Raw genomic sequence first — 17,408 nt, 5'->3', positions numbered from 1 at the left:
CGCTTTCAGCAGATTCATGTGAAAACAATAAAGATTGCCTTTAAATGAAGAATAGATTTTTAAGAACATATTGAAGAAAGTAAACAAGTATACTGTTGAAATGTTGTGTTGAAATGAAAATGTTCAACGCACACTTTAGACGTAGCTGTGATCACAGAGGAAGCCCTTAGCGTATCAGATTTGGGCAATTATCTGTCATTGCAATCTAATATTCAAAACACCAGTAAAATATCTGATCTAGGAGGGCATATCCATCAAATCCATTTTGTCTTTGCTGTGCTAAGATCTACAAAGATAAGAAACAATAATTATATTAAATGTCCTAATTTTGTTAAATTAAGATGATGACAGAATAGAATAATATTACACATCATACACAGGTGCGATCAAAGTGATGTAAGTTATGTGAGCATTGTGTATCATCTGTGAAAAAGTCAAAGCAATGCTATGCTGAAAATATACCTGGTATTTCATACAGTGTTTTACTGTGCCTATAGTGCACACAGTCTGTATTCATCTTCATCACTTCTTATAAAATGCTAATAGTCAACACTGCCAGATATAAAATGACTTTATCTCAGTTTTTCTGGATCTGACTCAAATCTACAAACAGCTTAAAAATAAGATAACTAAATCGACTATATCTTGTATTGCTCTACCTTTCCATCAATCATCATCCTTTTAAAGAGTTCGCATCATATATGAAAAAAATGTTTGTATCAGCAGAAGTTGCTTGGCAACTAAATCCCCTGACCCTTTTGCCTTGTCTTGCGTACCCTGACTGATTAGCCCTCAAGTGTGTAGAAAAACGTATGCAATTGTTCATTCAGCCATCCAGTGTGTTCTTTCTATCCATGGTATTTGCATATTACATCTGCAACTGCAGAACTCAGCTGCACAGAAAGGCAGAGGACAGGCCTATATACTTATGTTGATCTACATGCACAAGGGATTTCATCCTGATTTCATCATGACGGTCTAGTCAGACAGACGGGAGAGGCTCAGCCGAATTCATAATCTCTATCTCTCTCTCTTGTCCTCTATTTCTCTGTATCCCACACACACAAATGTACTCAGTGTCAAAACTTGATGCATTGGTTTTCATTTGCATAAAAATAACATTATTCTGCTTTGCCATTATTCTCTCCAGTCGAATATTGACGCTTTTTCGATTGGACCCTTTCCAGACCACAATTAGGTCACCCGGAGTCGTCCACTCCCCCTGTTTCAATCTATGCAGTGTTTTGATATGTGTGTGCAAGTGTTCAGCCAGATGGGCTGTGAGTTCTATAAGAGCTCAAGGACAGTTTGGGGAGTGACTCAGTCAGCAGAGTGCCTGAGCCAGCCAACACACACTGTGAATTCACCAGTAACAGGAATAGTGGGGCCTGTTGGGAACTGTGGGTTTTTGGATGAGGTTTCCTTCGCTAACAGGCAGAAATATCTGTAATTGTATAGTGCAACAGAATTTCGTCAATCAAGCCATTTAATCTACAATAATCTAGAGTTGAAAAGTGTGTGTCCTGGTAGAACAACCTCAATATTACATGAACTTTATCTGCAAATCTAAGACTCCTGTGAAAATGCCAAGTTGAACTTTGGGTTGGACTCACTCTCCAGTGAGTTGTATGGGGGGAGGGTTGCAGATGGGGGAGAAGTGAGATGGTGGGGGGTGATGGAGGCTGTGGGGTGGGGTTAGGAGAACACAAGCTGCTGGTGCATGCTCGACATTCCTCAGGTGTTGTCAGCATGGCTTGCTCAGTAATTACCTCTCTGTGAAAACATGCACAAAGCCACACTTTACCAGCAAACTGAAGGGCAAGCTGTTGGGGGAAATGTCAGAGACAGACGAGAATACATTTATATTTACTTTTAGGCATAATATGAGGTGGATTGTTTGGTGTGTGTGTTTTTAAAAAAAAAGAATGGGTGTGCCAGAGTTGAATTTGCTGAAAGATTACACACATTGTATGATGCCATGGTGCACTGCATGCATGCAGTGCAACTCAGATGCAGAGTGTGGCTATGTGAGAGTCAGGGGCCTGATTTATGCAGCAATCCATCTTCTCTCAAGGATATGGGCAGGTTGGATAATGATGTAATGTTGCTAAGCAGACCTCAGTATGTGAATCTAGAGGCGTGATAGAGTTGCAAATATGGTGGTCAGCAATCACACAGAATTCTGTGTGATTGCTGATTCTTGTAATCCTCCCTCTAGTCATTGTTTTTCACAATTTCTTCTTTTAAAAAAAATCATATGTCATCACTTTCATCATTGACACTACTGTCACAGAAGAAGCAGGTTCTCCCTGTCTGGGAACGCCCCCCCCCCCCCCCCCCCCCCCCCCCCCCATCTCCCTCCTTTGCTGTGCTCTGTCTGACTTGCTAAAAGCTGAGGGATTGTGTGCAGATGTGCCTGGAGAGAGGCCAACCCTTCTGCCCTGGGAGAACATGTGGTCTGGGAGTGTTTACGCTGGCACTCTTTCAAGCTGTCTCCCACACAGCATGCTGGCGTCTGTCTATCCTGACAATGCTCAACCCTCCTCCCACAAAGGGGGCATTCTCAGGTTGAGGTGACACCAGCAATCATGTTGACTCACATTGTTGACAAACAGGAAACACAGCAATGTAAATAAACGTAAACATATTTGCTAACATTTTAAAAAGTGTTTTCTGTGAACCTGAAAATGAGCATTGACAAGGTGAATGATACATAGGTTGCATAAAAAAACCTTTAAAATACTTTTATACCAATTTCCCCGTGACTTTCTTTGTTTTATATTCTGATTTGATGCTTGGAGTGAAAATATGCATGGATTCAACAGATATCCAGACAACATCCAGGCATGTTTTTCACAGATTCTCTACATACTTCACATTCTCCCCTGTGATTCTGGCTCTGGGTAAACATCTGTAAGCTGAAAAAGCCCTGAAATGGCACACTCATTCTTAACACCAGTGGCAGTGAGGTTACCATCAGTTTGTGTAGTGTGAAATACACACCTGTTGTTTTTAGTACCCATGATTAAATGCCGGTGGGAATGGGAGACACAGACTGCACAACACCACAGACTCACAGAGAGAGAAATTTATGAGCATTTCAGTTGCAAAACGCCTGCGGCTGGGGCAAAGATCCTCACGTGTTCTCTTTCTAACCAAATTACTCCTTTAATCAGAGCTTTCTCAGCGGGTGTGCCATGTAAGATTTACCAAGTATTGCATCAAAGTGTTGGATTATTTTTGTTGGGTTTGTAAAATAAATGACAGCATGAATGTTTCTCTCCAATGTAAGTGTTCAGTGCCCCCTGCAGGTTTAGATGGTTTATGTGAATCTTTTATTCACAAAACTATATTGTAATTTCACAAAGGTTGCACTGTATGTCCAAAGCTATAAACAGCTACATTGTTAAAGTTGCATTTCCCTTGTGGAAGACATTTTAATAACATTTTTATGATATGTTTTTTTTTTATTATTATTAAAATCATCAAAAAAAATAATTTCTTAACAGTTTGAGAGACCACTCACCTATTCCTGTAGATACTAATTGTTCCTGTAAACTTACTATTATTTCACTGTCACATACATCCAGAAATGGTCATCCCTATTTATTCATATATTCAAAATAGTAAACTTGCATATTGGATGGATAAGGTGAACCCATATAAATATCTCCAAGTTATTGCACATATCTTTGGTCTGGTTGCTGACAAAAAGGGAAATTGGGTCAATAGATTAGAGAATATAATGCAGATGGGATTTTTATTTGAACTCCAAATTCAGATGTAGGTCCTTCTTTAACGTTAGCTTTGGCAATCATGCAATGGAATTACAGTTCATATAATACAAATACATTGACATTTTGTTAATAATTGCCATTATCTGAAGCTGGGAAGAGTGTGACATTATTCTACATGCTCAAATATACCAAACCCAAACCAAATATCTTATATTTTATAACATTGTTTGCTATTTTCTCAATATACCAGCAGGGGGCATCATCTAGTGAAGAATGCAGAGGTTGGAGAAATGCTTTAAAAAAAAAGGTGGTTGGACAGCATCCACAGCGTGGGCTGCACTGCACACACACCCCACACTGAACTGTCGTGCTTTTCTCTTTTGACTTGTGAACTACTGTTTAGGTGCAACTCTGAATGTGTGAGAAAAATACAGGAATAGAATAGGTCAATTAGATAACACCATTTAAGTTCAAATGGTGGCATTTATTGTAGTCCTCTAGCAGAAAATGTTAGTTTGGAAATAGCTCAACAACAAGCAAAAAATAAACCACATTTTTCTGTTGTAGAAGGCGTGGATACAATTATAGGCCATTAAAGCCTATGTTTGCTGATTATAGCTTCTTATGCAGTGCCGATAAAGGCATAATATTTCCCCAGCAACTACCCACTAGATGAAGTCTGAAAATAATTGTTGATGGGAGAAAAAAACAACCTTAAAAGTAGGTATGATGTTCAACAATTCTGCAAGCAGTGTGTCAGTTATTTACAGCTGTTTATTCAAACGGTTTTACAATATTGTAATTTCCTTTTATCAAGAAAAAAAAATCTTATTTTGTACAGATATTGAGCCAACATGGCTGATCCCAGAACGCCAGTTGCAGCGCCGCCTCTCACTCCCACCTCCACGGTTGATGAAAAAGCGCATGAAATAGGAGAAAAGGAGGTGTGTTGGCGCATGCGCAGACGGCCCTTGCCGCTTAGTTATACCATTTTTTTGTGTGAGGAATCGGGCTCGTTACGTCACGGGCTCGTTCACGGTGTAGGAGCTTGAGATTCACCATCCACTCATACAGCCACAAGCACAGTGAGGTATTGGCGCTCTGAGGGGGGAAAAAAAGACGCTTTTCGTTTTTTAATTTTTCTTTTTAAGTTTGGCACGGAATGAGCTGAGCGGTGCCGGCGGCTGCAGGGCTTCTGGACGAGCGGACGGTTCTGGTGGCATGGTGTGGTGAAACAAGAGAGACCCAGCAAGCAAGCAAGCACAGCGAGAGACAGAGAGACAGAGGTTACACTGTGCTGTGCATCATGTTTGAATGCTGATAATCAATTAGAAATATACATGACTGTGCTGCTGCACTGCCTATAGCCTCACAGGGCTTTATCCCAGAAGCCCGTCTAAAGCGGCCACTGTGCAGGGCTGTGGGCGCAGCTGAACGGACAATCGCACCCGGACCCATTGAAGGGGTTCGGATGAGGTGGTTGATCGGGTTGTTTGCTTTCAGAAATCCAGCCAACTTTTCCTCTATTCCTTTCTAACAGCAGTGCCATCGGGGCATTGCTCAGGAGATGGCGATGAGGTTGTTCTACTTGGGATTTATACTCTGCCTGGAGATCACATCTCCTAACGGTGCAACCGTAGGTAAGAAGCCTGTTGTATTATCTCTGCATTGTGATACTTGAGAAAGCATGATCACTTTTTTTCTCCCTCCACCTCCCCTGCAAAGCATCTGTGCACAGGCCTGTGTTCACCAGAGTTAGAGCCAACACCTCAAATAGGTTGTTATCACAATAACACAGTGTGCCACATGAGTATCATCAGAGGGAGAGATCGATAACTGGGAAAGCCTTGAATCAGAGAAAGTAGCGCACAAATAAGCGGTCCGCTGATGATTTTGGCCTAAAAACCTGCGGTGCGTTGTTTAGCAGAGCTCCTATCTGAGCAGACAGTGGGCCTGCCTGCGAGGATGGCAGACACTGAGGTTATTCACAGTTGAAATAATCAGCAGGTAAAAAAGCAATTGCAACACTTGCACGAACGATCAATTTCCACCTACATCATTTCTGACTGACTGCGACAAAATGGCTCTATCCCCTCTGCATGTTTATCGAGCAAAATTCAATTCCTCGTGTATTTTCTGTGTACGGCTACAGCTGATAGCCACCATTCAAAGAAACTGCCGGGTTTTTTTATTCACAAAAAAACCCGAGCAGCTCGCTCGAGTTTCATATCAAACCTGTGGCAGCCATTCAGATCAGTTTTCATGTTTGTTTTCAGTTACTTGGCGCATATGAAAACAACTGTCTGCTTGTATAGGTATACTCTTTAATGGCGTGGCTTGTACAGACGAGTAGCGTCTGCACAACTGGGTATCACATTTTATATACTAGTGACAGCCAGGTAATGTCTGAAAGTGAAATGAATAGTCGTGCAGTTATCCTCTTACGTCCCGGGATCTCCTTAATACTCCCGAATCCCTGATAGCAATAATGAGATATTAAATGCACCATTGCTCTTTTGACAAGGCTGCAGACCTGTTGAGCTAGCAGCTTGCTCCCCCCCCCCCCTGTGTATATTAAGGGACACATAAAGGTGCAAAATAGCTCCATAATTAGAAAATTCTCTACAAATATGTTACCACATACATCATGTAGCTTTGTACTTACATAATTGTATTACAGATTTGCTCAGAAAGACTGTTTTGTAAGCCTATGCTTCATTTAGAATGATAGCCTGCAAAATTAGCCTGGAAAATCATTCATAATATATTTAATGGATGCAAAACGTGCAAAGACTTACACTAGAATTGATGTCCTCTGTCCTCTAGCAGTGGTCTGATCGCCTTTTTATATGCCTGTATATTAGTAATATTAATCTGTCAGTTCATCTCACTCTGATAGTATGTTAACTTTGATGCTAGGGGGAATGTAACATTTATTTCCTTTCATTTTCCCACTGAAGTTTCCCTTTTCTGTTGTTCGATCTTATGTAAGTTTCATTACAATTTGATGGAAGCTGTCCAGAGTAAAAGCCATAGTTGGGGTTACAGGAATCTGCAAGCTCCTCCCACCTCCTCCATCAGTATGTAACATCTGGACACAGGGAGACCATTAATCCAACTTAGATGTGACTGCAAGGGGGAGGAGGGAGGGGGCAGTTGAAGAGCTGGGGGTGAAGTGAAATAAACTTAAGCAAGAATCATTCAGGGATACTCTCTGAAAGTAGTTACATCACAGGGAGTAAGGGATGGAAATGATATGTGTTATGTCATTATTAACAGTTGATTTATCAGCCTCCCATCAGAGCAGCGTTGCTTCAAAAGGGAGATGGCCAAATGAGTGGAAACAAATTCTAAGGCCAGCCACTGGATTGGAAAGCCACACTTTACCAGCAAACTGGATTTGTCGGCACTCTGCCGCAGCATGATTTTACAAATGAGTAAGGATTAATAAGAGGAGGGTCAGAAGGCCATAGCTGACAGTTTAATATAGGACAGATCCCTTTGTTTGTCATTGATACTTGGAGTTGATTAGAGTTTATTGTCGTGGCACTTAAAGGTGTCATCCTTTTAGACAGACAAGATCCAGCACAGTCCTGTACAGTAGGCTACTGAGAGGAGACGTGGAGAATCAACAGCTATACAAAGGAATACAATGTAATATGGACACAATTAGAATCAATCCTTGTTCTTATGTTCTTATTGTTGAAATAAGGCTTGCAACTAGTAATAATTGTCTTTAATGATTAATCTATAGATCTTTTAGTGATTATTCAATTAGTTATTTGTACTGCAAAGGACCTTACCTTGTGAGGCAGCTGGATTCGTGATCATGTGGGAATCCATCTTGTCAGGCTTCGAATTATGCACTTGTGGCGAAACCAACAGTGGTTTGGACCAATCAGCATCCTAGAACTACTGGCAGCTATGGGTGCGTTTTAGGTGTGACGCAGCCTGTGATAGACAGATAGTTAATAGTTCCAATCACTTTAAATTGCGTTCCCTTTTTACAGTTTCTAAGGATGACTTCTGAGATGGTCCTGTATAACAAACTATCTGGTGCATCAGGTTACAAAGAACCAGAAAATGGCAAAAAATGTAAAGAAATGCCCACCACAATTTCCAAGTGATATCCACGTGTCTTGTTTTGTCAGCTCACACCCCATAACTTGAAGATATTCAGTATACAACAACAATAATAATAATAATAATGATACCATTAACCATTAAATTACTACTTAAATACGTTTACAATTTATTGATTATCAAAATAGTTAATAGTTCATTTTCTGATCAACTAAAACAATCAACTTGTTTCAGTTTTAGTCAATATTACAATAAATAGATTGGGGATATAATGGGTTGTTATTTCAGATATGTCATACTTCAATGAGAAAAAATGTGTTTTTGTTTTTTAATTGCATACCACATGCAACAAAATGGCACCATTTTCATTAATATTTATCATTAACACTTCCATATTTGGTCACTTGGACTACTGAGTTTACACATAGGATCTCAAAAACCTTAAGGGGCAGAAGAAACCCCTTGGTGAAAAGTGTAAATGTAGGTCAGAGGCTAAAGAGGTTGAATTCCTGAGGAGCCTACACTCTATTTGCCTGACCTTTTTAATGGGACCTGGCTTTACCTTTTCTTCAGAACTGTCACAGGAAACATCTGCTGGAAAAATTCAGCATCCCTAATACAAATTCAACAGATAAAAGAACTTGGATTGCTCTCTTCAGTTCTTCCAAGTGGAGGTCACTGGGGAGTGGTTATTGTAACTCTGTACACCTGAGGCTGTTTTTCTGTTGACTGCACTCTTATCAGGTAACACAGATAATCCCCAAAATGATTTTCTTCCTTTCAGGCTTCTCATAAAGAAACATAGGATAAAAAGGTATTAAATATTTTGAGTGAAATATAGCCAGTGTCCAGTTTTGATACATTATTTGGCCTCTGAAATACATTTTATGTAAAGCTTATGTGCAGGTGTTTTGCATTTTGGTCTGAAGCATAGTGAAAATATTTTTGAAATGAATAGCAGACAGTGGGATTCTTGACCTTAGCTGCAGAATTCTTTTTTTTTTTTTTTTTTTATCCCTCTACTTCCTGCACTCCATTGCATCAATGAAAAAGGTAAAACCAGATTAGCATAAATGTCTTCGGTGTTGTTCCCCACTTATTGAAGGCGTGAGACCACAAATGAAAGAGTGTTTGTTGATTGTGAATAGCAGGGGTGTTCTGTAATTGGTGTTTTCTGCTAGCTACATCACTGTTTACCCTGTTCCGTTCCTAAGCTCCAAAAAAGGAACGGATTGGCTTCTTTAACAAAGTAGAGAGTGTGGGTGTGAGTTAATGCAGCTCTGTAATAAAATGTGGCTCCCTCTATGCATCACTGTTTGGGAGTTTTGTTTTTTTTGTTTTGAATTTTTTATCATTATGATGTCTCTTAGAAATTGTTATGTTGAACATGCCACACATGAGAATGCAAGCCCTTAAATGCATTTACCGTTAAAGAGCATTTGATTTTCTTTGCGTTTACTAAGGGGAGTGCACAGTGTTGTTCAAATGTAGCAAAGGGTTGCAACGTTTGCCTAACACCTGGCACAGCTGTGAGAGTACTGTCTTTATGACTGCTGATTTACTTCGACATCACTAATGGTGAACTCCTCACCTGATGCCTCAAGCTTGATCACCCAGCTTGTCCGTTTCTAGAGACTGTCACATCTGCGGCTCTTTGTGTGTCGGTTCCATTGGCTTTACCAGCTTGTGCTCAGGCACATCTCAGATGTTGGCTTTTTGCTTGACTGGAGAATCGATTTGATTGCAGGGACCCCAGGTACTTTTCACACCTGGTCAGAGGAGACAATCTGATATATGGAGATAAAATTCCAATTTCATGGACTGTTGCAAAGTTTCAAAGCTGTTTGGCTTTCATCAAAGTCACAGCCATCGCGCCTAGTCATTGGATTGTGCATTGGATTGAGCATGTAACAAACATTTGTGCTGTTGGTATCATGGCAAAGATATGGACACAATTAATTTACTTTTATAGTAGTTCCTTGTGAGAGACTGTAAATGTTTCTATTTGATGGATTGTACCAACATGAGCTGAAAGCAAATTGTCATTTACAATCTCTTTGCACTTAACAAATTAAAACATACACATTGTAAGGGCATACGAGACATACACAACATAATTTACAACTCTGTAGTTTAGATGTTTACTGTGTAAACATTGAGGTTGACAAGAGAATAGGAACTTTTATTAATTGTGCATGACTGAAATGTCACTGCTGTTCAGGTTCAGCGATATGATGATACAGTATGAGATGATATAAATTTGTCCACAGTAAGATTTGGATTTCATATTATTTTTCATGAATGTGATGAAGTAATTTGATTTCTCAGGTATATTACTTGCTAGATTAGCTGAAAGTAGATGGAACTTTCTGATTATTTACAATTTAGCTATACTTAAACAATTTCTCAGCTGATTATCCATAAAACTGTATATATAATGATATTGTGATCTACAATGACTTAAGTTGATAATGTATTTTAACCATATGAAATCCACCCAACCCTAAATGCTAGTAATCTGAATAGTCTATTTGACGTTGCCAATTTTATCTAGTATGTTTTTTTCATTGTCATTTTTAATCTGATCATTTAAAACCTCATGAGGATCTAGTGTATCAGATTGAGTAATTGGCTCTTATATAACCAGTTTATCTACAGTAGTGGACATTTGCCCTTACAGTATAGAATATGCAGTTATGTCCATCACCAGTTATGATGTTCTCAAAGACTCAAATCTTTCTTGACGGATTTTTCACAAGTGTTTATCTCAAAAAGCCGTTGACATGATTTCTATATTGATGCCTATATAGAAAAGCGCTGCAGGCTTGCACTAGTTTCACTTGTTAGAAAAGAACTCTTTCAAGTTTCATGTGATTTTGTTCAAGGCAATGCAAGGCAACTTTGTTTATAGAGCACATTTCATTACAAAGAAAGTCAATCTGCTTTATATAAAAAAAAAGACAAGAAAACAATAAACATATGCAACACAGCGGAATAACAAAACTCACAATCCTGAGAAAAGAGGACGGTTTACATACAGATGTACCTATACATGTACACACACACATACACAATAAATAAACTGCATGCACTATTCAAACACAAAAAAGTACATACCCTTTAGTTTGAAAACTATTATTAATAGCCATTTGTAAGCTTTGAGTTTGTATTTCCTTGTCTGGTTCCGTTATCACCTCAAACCTCTATTACATGTGACCATCAACCAGTTTGATGTTGTCCGTGGCTCTCAACAATATTATCAAGAAGGGTGTATGTAGTCTTGGACTTTAACTGTGCATGCCAAGGCTCACAGCTTGAGGGTAAAAAGTAAAGTAACTGCAGACAGCTGAGTTCCTATTCCACCATAAAATTCTGTCAAATCACCTGTTCAGGCATTCTAGTGTCCATTGTTTTGGAGGTAGTCACGCTGAGCCATGACTTGAGTCGAACTGGCATGCTGTGACTATTATTCCATTACAGGGCACAGCAAAGTAAAATAAGAAGTTTACCTGTTGGAGGGGTGTTGGTCATCTGCAGCTCTTCATCAAACATCATCATCACTGTGGCTGTTTCTGCCTTTACTTTTCCTCTTCGCAATATTTCTAACTGATCTGCAGTTTTTCTGTATTTTGTTGTGTCAACTGGCTTTTAGTGCTGCTAACAAAGCTTTGCTAATTTGGTGAGGAACATGTTTAATTTCCTGTAAATTCTTCACATTAAATGTCTCCTGTTATTTAGTCATTCAGAAGCTTTTAATATGAAGCAGTAAAGCAGAACTGTTGGGTTTGCATCAGCAGCAACTTAACACAACACTTACACGGCCCCTCGGCAGGCTTTTGGAAAACAGAGACAGAGGCCGAAATGAGGGGCTGCATAAAAGGCCAGTAAAAGATAAATACAGAGTTTTTTTGAACTGTGAATCATGCAAAGCTACTCTAGTGGAGTCCCAGAATGAAAATACAGAACTGGAAATGAGCATAATATGTCCTCCTTTAGATCTTTCTATGTTATTAAACACGTTTTAGGATATCACTGCTGAACATAGAGGTAATCTGTTCAGATTAAAAGTGGATGACAACTCATTTGTGCATTGTTTATGAGTTATTCTGAGCAATTATTGAGTCAGACACATTGCTCCCTCCTGGCTCCCCCCCCCCACACCCTTTTTCTTTAGAGTGAATCTAATGAGGCATTCATCTAGGGAAATCCACTCATCAAATCACAGAGCCATTTTATCTTTAAACTAAGGTAAATCCTCTTGTAACTTACTGTATTCATACCGTACTCCCGTGGCCTTGGATGTTTTTTCCTGTTAGCGTCAGAGGACAGAGGCAAGGCAGGATTTACAGCCATCTCAGTTGCAATGAATGCCTCAATTTATGTGGTCCAGCCCTCATTTTGTGGCTACCATATTCTGTTTTTATAACAGCTGAATCTGGGTTGACTTTTCCTCTATGGGTGCACAGAGCTGTGTTACGCAGAGATTACTGTGGGTTGGTGTCGAAGAACTCTCCTTAGCCCCACCATGAGCCTATTTACATGTATCTTTATGTCCATCAATCACTACGTCTATGTTTTTTACTGTGTTGCCCTTTACTGCTCTGGCCTGTGACATCCTGCAGAGCCTCATCAAGTTACCTCCGAGGTCAAAGCTGCACCCTTTTGTTGTGCGATGACACAAAAACAAAGCATTCAGGCGCAAGAGTAGGTACTAACCCAACACAGTCCTCTGCTATTTATGCATGTTCAACCTCTTTGAAAATGGCTATTGAGGATAAGAAATTAGATAGCCTATGGCCATTGTATGTGCACTGTAAGCTGGTTAAAGTGCTCCAGTTCTTGGCTGTGGCTTGGCGTGCACAAACCTAAGTGGTTGCATACTGGTTGGGTACTGCACAGTGTCATTAGTGAAGATGTTTCTTTAATGGCTACAGCAGTGGCCTTACTCTCTTCTCAATGCTCTGCTTTCTACCATAACATTCCAACATAACATTACATCTGACATCCTCTGACTTTGGTGAAAAAGAGATTGTCTTCCATCTGAATAATTAATACAGCCCAGAAATTCAGGAATAACAACTTCCCTCTGCCCTCATTCTCTTCCCCGTGGTCGGTGTTTGGTTTTAATTGTTAATTATAATGCATGGCTTTGACATCCTGCTAAACTGAACTCAGTGAAATCACTTTAAACTTTACCTCAGGGGTCTAATTGCATAGTTGGTTTGCTTTTTTCATTCTTTGAATCACTGTGGAAGAACAGTGTTCCACAATGGAGGGAAGGGGAGGAGAAGTGATGGGTGATGAGAAACAGTCCTGCAGTCCTGGTTTCATTCCCAATTTCTCCTGTCACTACAGTTGTACACAGTAAGACCACAGAGACCCCGAGGGTCATTTATTTATTAATTTATTAAAGTAATTTCACATTCCCATTTGTATGGTTATCTTTTTACAGCATTTATTAGAATCCATGCTCTATTGATGAGCCTAGAAGTGATCCACATGGGGATTGGGTTGGTTGAATAGTAGGATCTGCTCAGTGTTACCATGCTTGTGAAACAAAAGTAAACTTTTTATCATTTTGTTTGTTAACCTTTTCAGCTGACTCTGTGTTCTGTGTGCAATTGGATAACGGTTATTGTCATCCTGGTGTGTGTTGTTTTAACTCAAGCAAACTTGTAATACATTCCAGCCAAATAATGTTGCTCTTTAAATAGGTAAAACATGTGCAGCATTAAGTTAGTCCATTACACAGCTACATTAGCAGAGCAGCGGCAGCAGCCACCGTCCTCCTTTGGTGTCTATACAGGCACAGTACTGTGTATAGGTCAACTGTGTTCTGGCAGTGTTCAGAGTACAGCAAACAATCACTGTAGTAATGCACGTAAAGTGAAGGAAAATGACTTCAGGCTGTAGTCTTGCGATATCAGACAATCAGAGATCTCACTTCTAAATGCAAGGTAGTTGCTTGAATAGTAAAGAGTACAGCCACTAACAAACCTACGCCTCTCACATTTGCTAAGAACACGGCTAACCGGAAACGATGCTCTCCCCCCAATATCTCATTATGAAGGGCTGCCCTAAAGACCTCTCTAGTTAAGCAAAACATTTCAAGACTGACTTGTGGGTCTGTCAACTTTTGTATAGCACAAGTGAAACACAAACGGTTACATAGCCTGTGTAGACAGCTGTATTTATTAAGATGGAAGCATATCTGGAAGCATATAGACAAGGGAAGAATACGGCTGAAACACCTCCTGTGCAGATAATTCTTTACTTTTTGTATTTGCACTGGATTCCATTCTCTCAGCAAAGAGAAACAAGCAACAAGTACTTTCTTGAATTCAAAACTAAAGCTGTTTGGTTTTTTAAGAATTTAGCTGTCTGTAAAAGATTGTCTTTTTGAGGCAAAGCTGTACACATGTAATCAATTAGAAGGTGCTGGTATGTGCTGCATGTATCTGGAGTTGATTTGTGGAGCATGGATGGCCATATTGAGGGAGACAGATCGGGAGGGAAAGTGGGTCAGTGTTGTGTCCCAGCTGGTGATGGTGTCTGGAGGCCTCCATCATTTGGCTGTTGAATTGGTGCCACAACACCATTTACTCACCATGTTATCCTTTTCCATCCCACAGACTTCCTTTCAGATGTTTTTTGTCCGATTTTTGGATTACAAAAACTTAAGCAACACCCTAAATCCCCTCGTAAATGAAGACATGGTCTTGAAAGTACCTCTTTTTTAATAAGCACTCAGGAGGGACGTTTCTATAAGAGCCGGTCTTTGTGTACGTTTATACATTTGCTCATTCGCTCGTGTTTAATGCTTTTTGCCATGCACAGTGCCCGAGGGCAATTCAGTGTGCGCTGTTTAGACAGCACAAAGCTCCAGTGGCCCTGCATAAGGAAATACAGTGTGTGCTCCCTACAGCTGGCAGTATGCTCAAAGTCTGGCCAAGTCAGCCAACTGGAGCCAGAACATCCACATACCAGGAAGTAACTCAATAATTTATAGCAGTGTGTGTAAGACATATCAGATTCAAACATTTGTTCTGTGGATCTTTCAGTGACAACACAATGTTTTGTGTAAAAGCAGGAGTTTGTAAGTCAGTTTATTTTCTCTTCCACAACCATGCTTAGCCTTATGATATCCTAGAAAGCAAGTGCATTGGCTTATGTCTCAGCTCCCCACAACTGACTCCACGTAGAATTTTGTTTCAGCACTTATAACACAACGAAAACATTGATGGATGTTTTTTGGTCAGTAAAACAGCAATGACTTAATCATGATGTCCTGATTTAACAAGAGAATGAGGAAAGAAAATAGAATTACAGTCTGTGATTTCTAATTATGACCACAAACAGTCCAATTTATTCAAGTAAAAGCTTTCAAACGTTAAAACATTAATTGTGATTTTAGATAGAAACACTAATCCAATGTCTGATGGACAAATACTCACAAGATTTTCAGTATACTGACCTTCAGACATTCTTGGGCTTGCAGTTGCCTAAAGGACATTGTCATCACTCATATTTTATGCCATTACTGTATCACTCTCCTATATAGATTTTTAAATATAATACATCTGTAGTGTAACATATTGTAACTACATCAGAGTGCAGAGACAGGCATTTTGGTGTTTGTGGACAGCTGTTTTTAAATCTGCCAAATAAAGATATTCGTTCATGGTGTAATTTCTCTTCAGAAATAGTTTCCTGTGGAACATCTAAAGTTACCCTTACTGAGTAATGGTGTCAAATTCAAAACTCTTGAGGGCTTCATCTAAGACTGTCCCTCTCTAATTAGATGTATTTTTGCTCTAGTAGATGCCTATAGGTTGGGTGTTTATTCAGGTTATCTTAATGTAGAAGGAGCAGTATTTCTCATGTTTAAGTGTATAACATACTTTTAAAACGTGAACATAAGCAACAGAAGACAATCTCATTATTTAAAAAAAAACAAAAAAACAGTGATCGCCCTGCTGCATTGCGGGTAGAATATTTGAATGTTGTGGGATTTCCTACTATTTAGTCACAGCAGTGTGATCAAGTTGCCACTCAGCTGTGGCAGGAAATGCTTTAATTGGAAATGCATTATTAAGAGGGAACTCTGTTGGCGGCAAACACACAGGGCTTATTGGAGTTCCTGTAAGTGGAGTATGTACCTTGATTCAATGGGATTGGTGTTTGCTGTTGGGCCAATCCCAGGAGACTAAATAAAGGCCTTCTTCATTCCCTTTTGTAGGTAAAGTGGACTCAAATGGTTTAACGTCTCAGCCTGATTTGGACCCTCTAAAAATTGTCAGTACTCTGGCAGTTAGTTTGGAAAAAAGGGACTTTGCAGGGTGAATTAACAATTCACATCTCTGTTTGAGATATTTCAGTGGGCTTTGAAAGAAGACTGCTGAGGGGGAAGGCTGCCAGTCGTTTCCCCCAGTCTCTAACCCCTCCTCAGCCACAACCTCCAATTAGGCTCAGAGGTTCTCCCCTCTGCGGTCAATTCATGCTGGTGTGTAAAGCGATGGTAAAATTAGAACCCACAATGTTTTATTTCCAGTTTTATGCCCACTCATAGGGAACAACTGCCTCAACCCAGATGCTTCATACAGGGACCAGAGAGACTGAGGGAATGCCTTCACATAGCAGCCTGTCAGAGGCTTCAATGCTGTTACTCATTTCAGCTCATGCCTCAGTCAGTGCGGGTGTTTGTCTGGTTGTTGGTTATTTAGGCAGATTAAATGGCAACATATAAGCAAAGGCAAATCCAGTGTATTTACCACCATACCCAATGTAGCAGGACAGTGGTGAGCTGAAAGGAAGCAAAACTAACAAGTTGGCCCCAGGCCATAGCTAGCCTCCCTCTCATTCCTTCACCGAGGGGTTGGGTGTGTGCGTGGCTTCTAAACTGATTCATTCATTGGTCTCTATCCAGCCTTTTATGGCTCTCTTTCTCACTCTCATCTCAAATTTTACATCCTGTCAAGGCCTTGTGATGTATAATTTGGAAGTCTATATTTTGGCATTTCACTGCTGTGTTTAAATCTTATTCTGTTGCATCCCTTGAACTTCTCTTGCAAAACCCTTGTTTTGTAAGGCTTGCCCTTGCTATTGTGTGATGAGGAGAACAGGGTGAAAACTCTGCATTTTAAATCCCAGCTGAGTCTTTGTCCTTCAATCCCAAGGTGTTAGATTAGTATAATGGAAATGATGTAATTTGATCCCTGCAATCCTTTAGTTGCGAATTGTATTTATAAAAACACAACACTGAATTCTTAGTCTCTGACATATACAAACACCTCACTGTCACATCAAAAAACGACCAGGGTCTAAACCACTTAGCTGCATTCACATCAATTCCAACAATGCAGCACCTTTCTGCAGTGTTGTGTGGAGGTGTGGGTGTGTATATTTGTGCTATAAAACCTAACCGCTGTGTAACAATCAGAAAATCTGTTATTTCTCCGATGCATGGCTTTGTTTTCACTACTGCCGCTCCCTCTCTTCATTCACTCTCTAGCTTGCTAGAACACTGCTGCTTACCCTCTCGCTCTCTGTCACTTGTACTTTCGGCTTGCTTGCCCCTTCACTCTCTTT

At 39.9% G+C, this 17,408-nt stretch overlaps 1 protein-coding gene across 2 annotated transcripts in view; it reads left to right on the top strand.

Annotated features, from left to right (window-relative positions):
* The first annotated feature begins 4,767 nt into the window (after positions 1-4,767).
* lrp1ab (low density lipoprotein receptor-related protein 1Ab) overlaps positions 4,768-17,408 on the top strand; it is a 92,380-nt gene continuing 79,739 nt past the window's right edge. For both annotated transcript variants that reach the window (XM_062426677.1, XM_062426676.1), the window contains exon 1: positions 4,768-5,377. In XM_062426677.1, coding sequence (XP_062282661.1) covers positions 5,305-5,377 — 73 coding nt within the window. In that variant the 5' untranslated portion in view covers positions 4,768-5,304. The remainder of the gene's footprint in view (positions 5,378-17,408) is intronic.

Source organism: Scomber scombrus, chromosome 10, assembly GCF_963691925.1.
Source record: "Scomber scombrus chromosome 10, fScoSco1.1, whole genome shotgun sequence".
NCBI classification, from domain to species: Eukaryota; Metazoa; Chordata; class Actinopteri; order Scombriformes; family Scombridae; genus Scomber; species Scomber scombrus.
Note: the sequence above shows the minus strand (reverse complement) of the source record. Positions and strands in the feature narration are given on the sequence as shown.